Source organism: Onychostoma macrolepis, chromosome 15 (genome assembly GCF_012432095.1).
Source record: "Onychostoma macrolepis isolate SWU-2019 chromosome 15, ASM1243209v1, whole genome shotgun sequence".
In the NCBI taxonomy this organism is placed as follows: domain Eukaryota; kingdom Metazoa; phylum Chordata; class Actinopteri; order Cypriniformes; family Cyprinidae; genus Onychostoma; species Onychostoma macrolepis.
The window spans coordinates 24,486,695-24,496,024 of record NC_081169.1 but is presented as its reverse complement, the minus strand read 5'-3'; the positions used below and the strand labels follow the sequence as shown (position 1 = coordinate 24,496,024).

Below are 9,330 nucleotides of genomic sequence, written 5' to 3'. Positions count from 1 at the left end.
TACATTTTTTATGTTTTGATGTTTACTTCTATTGTATACTACATAACTGTGACAACCACAGGCAAGTGCTGAACCAATTGCACGCTCATGCTTATAACATTGTTTTATCTTAAATAAGGGGTTACGGAGACGGGATCTTTTACTCCTTCCTAGTCAAGTGAGGGGGGAGAAGTTTGGTTCTGCTGCTCCGCCAGAGTGCTGTTACATAATATAGTCATTGGTAATAAAACTGTGTGACTTAATTTAGTCACTAGGTAGTGATAGCTGATGAGACTGAATTACGAAACTGCACTCTGGGTAAAGACAAGTAAAGGTGAGACTTAATAAGTCTCAAAGGAGGGAATGACGAAGAGTTTTATTAATCAAAATATAAATTAATCAAGTATAATCATTCATGTATCTGCCTGTGTGTAGAGACCTGTATGAATGGAATATGCAGACATATGGTGAGGCTGCATGTCCTGTTTATCCTGTAGGCAAAATATATAATGGGGCCCTTATTTTCACAGAACATAAAATTAAGGCCTCCTGACTGCATCGTGGTACCATAACAAACATGTATACAATGTACTGAACGTGCCTAGAGGAAAAACTGTATAAAAGTGGGGTACAGAAAAAGATTTGGGAGATTGCTCTGCAGAGTTATCTTGGTCTTATTGTCTTCCTCATTTTTTTCCCAGTCAAACTTCTGAATGTGATTAATTCTTTTAGAGGAAACTGCTTTCAAAACATGGTTATATTTTACACATCTTTCTCAGTTCTGCGCACTATCAAAAACTAGCAAGATGTAAACAGCTCATCTAGCTCTAAACAATATGGTTTGGTCAGATTCTTATGTTTAATGAAAGCTAATGTAGTATCCTGAAGAGGATCCTTCAGATACAGTGTTATTAGGCTAAATTTACAGCACTAAATAATCAATAATAATTTGCATTATGGCTTTAGTTTAAGTGACTGGTTAATGAAAGATTTATGGAATATCAGTCTTTGTCTTATTCTAATAGAAGAAAAGTGAAAAGCTTCTGATGAAACATATCACAGGTTTCAGCACAATGGATGGAGGACAGAGATTTTTAATTATTCATATCTTTTATTAAAATATTTGTAAAGCTGGAACAAGAAAACAGTAACATGAAGTAAACACTGAAGCCAGATCACTGGAACCATAGATAGACTGAAAAAACACCACCAACAGAGATCAACTGTATTTCATTTTAATAATTAAAAACTGCTTTTTTTAAAAACTCAGAATGGTGCTCTAGTTGGAAGCGATAGTCCTGTCGATCCAGGAGCGCAGCTGGGAGATGTGGGCGTAGACTGCGGGGAAACGGGGGTCACAAGTGCTTCTTCCCCAGGACACAGAGCCCACCAGAGTCCAGACCCCTGAACGCTCACACACCAGAGGACCACCAGAGTCACCCTGTGGAAAAAACATTTGAGACTGAACAGCAGCAACATTGATATGGTTATGTGTTTCTTCTTGATCTGTTCATATACCTGGCAAGATGAGGAACCGGAGGCTCCAGCACAGATCATGGCATCAGTGATTCTGATCTGACCCCATAGCTGCCTGCACACAGCAGGACTTATGATAGGTACGCCTGTTTGCTGCAGGATCCGAGGGCTCGCTAAAAAAAAAAAAGAGAAAATATCATGACACATTGCATTGCACAGTAAACAGAAGGTTTTTATTCTCTTTTTGTTTTACAGCTTACTTACACGTGGTGGCCGTTCTACCCCAGCCAGTGGTGAAGCAGCGGGTTCCAGGCAGAATGCTGATGGTTGATGGAGCCAGACATACAGGAGAGATACGGGGAGTAAATGTGACTGGAGACGACAGTTTCAGCAGAGCAATGTCATTGTTGAAGGTTGCCCTGCTGTAGAGCGGATGGGTGATGACCTGCACATACAGAAACAATAGATGAATGGTTACAGGTGAAAGCTTCATAAAAGATAACCTAAGTTACAAGCATTCTTCCTTTTGGTTTTAATTTTAACACAAAGCACTATCGGTAGATATCTCATTTTGTTATTCTTCTCTGAAATCATTAAAAAATGTTACCTTGGAGACTTGTTTGACCTGGATGGGTTCAACATTGGAGCCACGATTATGTTCTCCAAGAACGACACGGTGATAGCCGACCCTAAAAAGAGAGATAAAGATAAAATGAATTCATAAAAGACCAACAGAAAGCAGACAGTGTATCTATTTACCACTATTGTATGTGATGTTTGTCAGACTGAAGACTCTTACACGACAGCGCAGTGGGCAGCAGTAAGAACCCAGTTCTGGTTGATCAGGGATCCTCCGCAGAAGTGGTTACCATTGGGCAGCTGTTTCAAAGGTAAAAGCATTTAAAACATAAAATTTAATCTTTAAGCAAAGTAGACAAATATTGGGCAGCTGTTTCAAAGGTAAAAGCATTTAAAACATAAAATTTAATTTTTAAGCAAAGTAGACAAATATGTGGTTGGAAAACAGTAGAAAAAGACAATTCACAGTTACCTGGAGAGAGACCTGCCAGGGCCAAGAACCAGAGATGGCATCCTGTCCGTTCACAATCCTGCTGCCGATCGTCTGTGGTTTAATCGCAGGCACTCCACAACCTGTTATTACAGAACATAGAATGAGACAGGAAGCTCTTAATTTAGGTTTTGCATTTTCTACATTTATCCATCATTAATCTTGCAAACTAAAGGAGACACTTACCCAGAGCAGAGGCCACCAGGGCAAGGCAGGTGATGGAGAAGATGGTGAAGGTCATGATGTAGATGAGTGTGTGATGTATCTCACTGATGTATCTGTAGGTCGTCTCTCTTGCTTTTATATCATTTACAGCAGCTGATCAATCTGAGACGTGATGGAGGTCCATCCCATCAGATCCAGTGAACTCATAGCTGAGGAATGTTTAGATCTGTTATCGCTGAAGACAATCTTCATCCTCATTGTCCAGAGATGCTGTCTCATGTGCAAAGAGGATGAATTCTCCATTGTTTGACGTCATGAAAGGGTTTAAGTCTTCTGTCTATTTCCTTGAGAAGCATCATGATTTCAACACTCTCATTGTATGTTATGAAGTGTTTTGGATTAGAAGTTATTTTTGTTGTTGCTGTGTTGAAATTTTTATTCAATATATCATGGAACTACTTTTTTAAGTGTTTCCGCTATACTTGCATTAAAACAGCTGCTTTCTAATATATCTGTGACGTTAACTAATCCTGTAGTCAACCTTGGTTAACCATTCAAGACAGTGATACTAAAGAGGAAGGGACTAAAGTTGTGGGATTGTGTCACACTATGATTTGATCAATTATGAGAGCTGGGCACTTACATTTTGTTTTGTTTTTTTACATTATTTTCTAAAAAGCATTGTAATAAAGTGTTTTTCTTTACTGAGAAAATAAAAGTAATGCTTGTTACATACTGACACAGTACTGACACATTTTATTCATTAGTTGTTTTTTTTAAATCAATTTTTGTGTCTTTGTTGGTAATCAAAGATAAAATAAGCACTCCGTCCATTGGTTATATGTGTTACATTTGTGTGTGGAAGAGAAAGCAGTTTGCCTTTACAAAAGCTTTGTCTTCAGTTTTATAAGATTTCAAATTTTTAAAAATTATTGTAATTTATAAAATGCTAGCCAGCTTTATTGTATTAGAATCATCTTTACATGGTATGTCTACAATATAAAGTAATGGGTTCAGTTTTTTACAATTCAGAAAGGCCCCCTCAAACTTCCTCATACAACAAGACAATAAAATCTTAAGTACTTTACATAACCTCTGAGAAACCTGTGAAAACCCGTCTTTCATTGTTTCATTCAGGCACACTTCCAAGCAAATTAAAGGAAAACGAATATTTTTGGAGAAGCTCTTAATCAACTGAACAACTGTTTTACAAAATGATTCACTGTTTTGAAGCACCTGAAACACCACATACTGGCGGCACCTGCTGGTCAAAATATTGTAAAAGCTACGAAACTTCAATACAAACATAGCTAAACACAGCAAACATAACTTTTTTTTGTAAAATCTGAATTTACAACACTAAATAATTAATAATACTTTGCACTATGGCTTTAGTTTAAGTGACAAGTTAATGAAAGATTTATGGAATATCAGTCTTTGTCTTATTCTAATGGAACAAGTCAAATATTTGAAGTGATGGTTTGTAAAGGACAAGTACAAAAACACATGCAGTAAGTTTCTTTGGCCTCTGGTGAGTGAGTAACAAAAGTTTCAGAAACAAAGAACAGAAAAAAAGGAAGCACACTGTCAGAGTATATAAAAAAGATGCAATATCATGTGATCAGAGTTTTTTTTTAGGTTTAGGTCTGAAGTGCCTGTCAGTGTTTATCTGGAGTCTATGGCAGCTGATAAAACCGCTTGCGGAAAGTTATGAAATTTGGCACACAGATAGAGGACAGTCTCAACATTAACCATAGCAAGTTTGGATTCTCTAAGTTAAACCCTCTAGTGCCACCAACAGTTCAAATTTGCACTCATGTTTAAGCTAATAACTTTTGGACTTTAACTTTCAGAAGCAAAATATTTGTTCCTCTGATTCTTTGGTTCATGCTGAGTCAAATGAACACTAAAATTTCTACAGGTAAAGATTTTTCTCAATTGTCCTACATGGTTTGTCTGATTTTCACCAAAATTGGCTTAGTTCATCTTCAAACCATGCGGGCAAAAATGATTCAATTTGATTTGTCAGAATGTTCTCGAATTACACACAAACTAATTTGATGAAGAGCACGCAATGGACCTGAGGTTATATTTCCACAAAGCTTTAGCGTATTACTACCACACTTGGCGTGTTATAAGAACCATGACCTGAGGCCACCTGCACATTTTTGGCGCAGCGCCACCTTGTGGTCAGGAGATATAATGGTCCTATATCAGTCATTTTGGGCGTCGACCATTTTTTATTTTTCCGCAAAAAGCTTTATTTTACAAACTCATTGGCGTATGGTTGCTAAACTTGGTTTGCGTCTTTGGCAACATGCCCTGATGGTGCTCAAAAAGTTCCTTCCTTCCCACCATTTTGATGTATGTTGAAGACACACTTTTTTTAACTCCTCCTAGACCGATTGTTTAATTTTCACAAAATTTGACTCAGATCATCTTCAGACTATATGCTGACAAATTATTATTATTTTTTTGTCGATATAAAACGGTTATTGTTTAATGCATCAACGAATTTGCTGGAATGATACCGAATTGCATCTGAAACCTGAAGCAGTCCGATTGCAATCAGCATTATTCAGTACTTCATAAGAAAACATGTCTATATGAATTTAATTTTAGTGATTGTATGAATAAGTAAATGGAACATCAGTGTCTGTAATATTCTAATGGAACCTTTCAACAGTTTCTCTCCAGGTTTCTTTGGCTTCTGATGAAACACGCCACATGTTTCAGCAGCATGGATGGAGGACAGAGATTGATCTGTATTGTCTTGACTCGTGTACAGAAGGTGTTCAACATGATCGTGTGATTTTCTGCACTGTTTCTTGCATCACTGTTGTCTGTCATTTGTTACTGCGAATGTGGAAAGCATTTTTTAATTTGCAAATTAAAATAATGTATACCTTTAACATTTTAAAGTAAATTAAATGTATATTTCATTTTGCTGCATTACTATGCTGATAATGGGAACTTATCTTATTATACTTTTTATTATTCAGATAATTAATTTCACTCTTCAATACACTTCATTTTTTTATTTATCTTTTATAAAAAATATTTGTACAGCTGGAACAAGAAAACAGTAACATGAAGTAACAGCCAGATCACTGAAACCACAAATAGACAAAAAAAAAAAAAAAAACCATCAACAAGATAAACTGTATTATATATTAATAATTAAAAACTGCTTTTTTTTTGCTTTTAAATACTCAGACTAGTGCACTAGTTGGAAGTGACAGTCCTGTCGATCCAGGAGCGCAGCTGCGAGATGTGGGCGTAGACCGCAGGGAAACGGGTGTAACAAGTGCTGGTTCCCCAAGACACAGAGCCCACCAGAGTCCAGACCCCTGAACGCTCACACACCAGAGGACCACCAGAATCACCCTGTGGAAAACACACATTTGAGACTGAACAGCAGCAACATTTATATGGTTATGTGTTTCTTCTTGATCTGTTCATATACCTGGCAAGATGAGGAACCGGAGGCTCCAGCACAGATCATGGTATCAGTGATTCTGCTCTGACCCCATAGCTGCCTGCACACAGCAGGACTTATGATGGGTACGCCTGTTTGCTGCAGGTCTCGAGGGCTCGCTAAAAAAAGAGAAGAAAACATGACACATTACATTGCACAGTAAACAGATGTGTTGTTATTCTCTTTTTGTTTTACAGCTGACTTACTTGTGGTGGCAGTCTGGCCCCAGCCAGTGGTGAAGCAGCGGGTTCCAGGCAGGATGTTGATGGTTGATGGAGCCAGACATACAGGAGAGATACGGGGAGTAAATGTGACTGGAGACGACAGTTTCAGCAGAGCAATGTCATTGTTGAAGGTTGCACTGTTGTAGAGCGGATGGGTGATGACCTGCACATACAGAAAACACAGATGAGCGATTACTAGTAAAAGCTGACTTTATAGAAGGTAAACAAAGATGTAATCATTTTCTTACACGGTGTGTTTTTAGAATCTGGTTTAGATGTTTTCTTTCCTGTACTGAATTTTATATTTGTAAAAAAAAATTTTTTTTTACATTTAAAAATTTAAAAAAGGAATGCAATAGCACACATTATATACCTCAAACTTAGATTAGAAAGAGACATGTTGACTGATATTTTTTTACCAGTTTGCACACTTTTCAACTTCACTGATTTTTTTCAATTCTGATTAAAAAAAAAAACTGTTTAACCTTTTAAATGATGGCCGTTCAATCACAAATGAGAAATATATGAGTTCAATTAAACAAAGTCCAAAACAAAGATTAAAATAAATTTGCTAACTTTTAGATCACACCTTTGCTTAAATTACAAGATATACTACTACTAAAATATATGTTTTTGTAGTTTAATGATGACTTGGCTATTTTTGTGTTTAATAAGAGTAATACAACATCAATTAAAAATTACTTCTATTTGTATTCCAGTTGGTATTGGCCATAAAAAAGCAGTATCAATTGGTCTCTTTTTTTAAGTGTTCTATTTCAATATCTCTGATCCACTGAGATCATAAAACATTGTTACCTTGGAAACTAGTTTGATCTGGATGGGTTCAACATTGGAGCCACGATCATGTTCTCCAAGAATGACACGGTGATAGCCAACCCTAAAACGAGAGATAAAAATAAAATGAATACATAAAAGACTGAAATAATTCAGACAGAGTATCTATTAACCACTATTGTATGTGATTTTTGTCAGATTCAAGACTCTTACGCAACAGCGCAGTGGGCAGCAGTGAGAACCCAGTTCTGGTTGATCAGGGATCCTCCGCAGAAGTGGAAACCATTGGGGAGCTGTTTCAAAGATAAAAGCATTGAAAACATGACATTTACTCTTTAAACAAATCAGACAAATGTGTGTTTGAAAAACAAATGAGTTACCTGGAGAGAGACCTGCCAGGGCCAAGAACCAGAGATGGCATTCTGTCCGTTCACAATTCTGCTGCCGATCGTCTGTGGTTTAATCGCAGGCACTCCACAACCTGTTATTACAGAACATAACACATTGTTCATGAGACAAGAATGAGACAGGAAGCTCTTAATTTAGGTTTTGCATTTTCTACATTTATCCATCATTATTCTTACAAACTAAAGGAGACACTTACCCAGAGCAGAGGCCACCAGGGCAAGGCAGGTGATGGAGAAGATGGTGAAGGTCATGATGTAGATGAGTGTGTGATGTATCTCACTGATGTATCTGTAGGTCGTCTCTCTTGCTTTTATATCATTTACAGCAGCTGATCAATCTGAGACGTGATCAATCTGAGACCCATCAGATCCAATGAGCTCATAGCTGAGGAATGTTTAGATCTGTTATTGCTGGAGACTATTTGCATCTTAATTGTCCAGAGCTGGTCTCTTACGAGCAAAGAGGATTAATTCTCCATTCTTTGACCTCATGAAGGGGTTTAAGACTTCTGTCTATTTCCTTGAGAAGCATCATGATTTCAGCTCTCTCATTGTATGTTATGAAGTGTTTTGGATTAGAAGTTGTTTTGTTGTTGCTTCCTTAAGTGTTTCCGCTATACTTTCAGTAATACAGCTGCTTTTCCAATAAGTCTGTGACATTATCTAATCCCGTATTCAACAAGCCATTAAAGACAGTGATACTGAAGAGGAAGGGACTAAATCTGTGAGATTGTGTTACACTATTACTATTTTATGAGAGTTGGGCTAACTTAGTACTAATATCAATTTCTTTAACACCCCTTTAGATAACAACATTAAGAACAATAAACTGGTAAAACAAACTCTTTAAAGACATCACAAGCTCCCCAGGTGGAAAAGACGTAGTATTGAATGTATTAAAAATATACTTGAAATTCAAGTAGTATGTTTATAATACATTTGTATTCCCAACATGCTTATTTGAAGTGCATTAAAATATACTGAATTGCATTTTAATATATTTCTAAAAAGTATACTTGAAGTACTTTTGTATTAAATATATGTTTAGTTATACTTCTAAGAAATATGCTAAACACAAGCATACTTTTAATGTACTTCTAAAAAGTATACTAGAAATACTTTGGTAATAAATATATGCTTAGTTACACTTTTAAGTAATATGCTAAACACAAGCATACTTTTAATATATTCCTAAAAAGTATAGTAGAAATACTATGTTAATAAATATATTCTTAGTTTCACTTTTAAGGAATATACTAAACACAAGCATACTTTTAGTGACATTTTAGTGTATTTACAGAAAACATACTTATGTTACTCTTACTTAAAGTATATTTTATGTCTACTTTGTGTTAGAACATAACAAAATGATTACACTTTTAGTGGGTTTTTAATGTACTTGATAACCATGTGTAGGCCTACTGCAATATATTTAAATATTTATGTATTTATAATTTTAATATTTGGAAAAGTACGATATTTAAAAAAAACATTTTTTAACATTTACAATGTACAAACATTTGTCAACTATTATTAAGCATTGCAATACTTAAAATATGTTGTTTAATATGTTGTTCAGGTTTACTTAAAACATTATACTTTGGTTGATTAGGCTGTTGTCCATTACGTGATACATTACATGTATCATGTAATTACATAAGATGTAATAAGCTACTGAAATTCCCTCAAGGATTTCAACATTATATATGAAATGCTTAAAAAAAAAAAATCTTGCAT

General features: G+C 35.8%; 2 protein-coding genes across 4 annotated transcripts; both read right to left on the bottom strand.

Annotated features, from left to right (window-relative positions):
- Positions 1 to 1,258: 1,258 nt before the first annotated feature.
- Positions 1,259 to 2,883, bottom strand: LOC131520572 (chymotrypsin-like protease CTRL-1). 2 transcript variants are annotated; one of them, XM_058744908.1, is made up of 7 exons: positions 2,711 to 2,883; positions 2,507 to 2,607; positions 2,255 to 2,334; positions 2,063 to 2,144; positions 1,720 to 1,900; positions 1,498 to 1,628; positions 1,259 to 1,420 (listed from the first exon to the last, which is right to left on the bottom strand). In XM_058744908.1, exons 1-7 carry the CDS (start codon positions 2,763 to 2,765, stop codon positions 1,259 to 1,261), a joined length of 792 nt encoding a protein of 263 aa, XP_058600891.1. In that variant the 5' UTR covers positions 2,766 to 2,883. The 2 variants fall into 2 exon arrangements, with proteins under 2 accessions (XP_058600891.1, XP_058600892.1); XM_058744909.1 differs by having other exon boundaries at positions 1,498 to 1,624; positions 1,722 to 1,900.
- A 3,031-nt stretch (positions 2,884 to 5,914) lies between these two features.
- On the bottom strand, positions 5,915 to 7,845 carry LOC131520573 (chymotrypsin-like protease CTRL-1). 2 transcript variants are annotated; one of them, XM_058744911.1, is made up of 7 exons: positions 7,791 to 7,845; positions 7,567 to 7,667; positions 7,400 to 7,479; positions 7,208 to 7,289; positions 6,370 to 6,554; positions 6,156 to 6,282; positions 5,915 to 6,076 (listed from the first exon to the last, which is right to left on the bottom strand). In XM_058744911.1, exons 1-7 carry the CDS (start codon positions 7,843 to 7,845, stop codon positions 5,915 to 5,917), a joined length of 792 nt encoding a protein of 263 aa, XP_058600894.1. The 2 variants fall into 2 exon arrangements, with proteins under 2 accessions (XP_058600894.1, XP_058600893.1); XM_058744910.1 differs by having other exon boundaries at positions 6,156 to 6,286; positions 6,374 to 6,554.
- Between the last annotated feature and the right edge of the window lie 1,485 nt (positions 7,846 to 9,330).

Excerpts from the sequence above, each read along its gene's own strand:
- LOC131520572 (XM_058744908.1), bottom strand. The coding sequence starts at position 2,765 with ATGACCTTCACCATCTTCTCCATCACCTGCCTTGCCCTGGTGGCCTCT. Across the intron at positions 2,608-2,710 it reads CCTGGTGGCCTCTGCTCTGG|GTTGTGGAGTGCCTGCGATT; the intron begins GTAAGTGTCTCC and ends CTGTAATAACAG. Across the intron at positions 2,145-2,254 it reads GCTGCCCACTGCGCTGTCGT|GGTCGGCTATCACCGTGTCG; the intron begins GTAAGAGTCTTC and ends CTCTCTTTTTAG.
- LOC131520573 (XM_058744911.1), bottom strand. The coding sequence starts at position 7,845 with ATGACCTTCACCATCTTCTCCATCACCTGCCTTGCCCTGGTGGCCTCT. Across the intron at positions 7,290-7,399 it reads GCTGCCCACTGCGCTGTTGC|GGTTGGCTATCACCGTGTCA; the intron begins GTAAGAGTCTTG and ends CTCTCGTTTTAG. Across the intron at positions 6,283-6,369 it reads CAGACTGCCACCACAAGTAA|CCCTCGAGACCTGCAGCAAA; the intron begins GTCAGCTGTAAA and ends TTTTTTAGCGAG.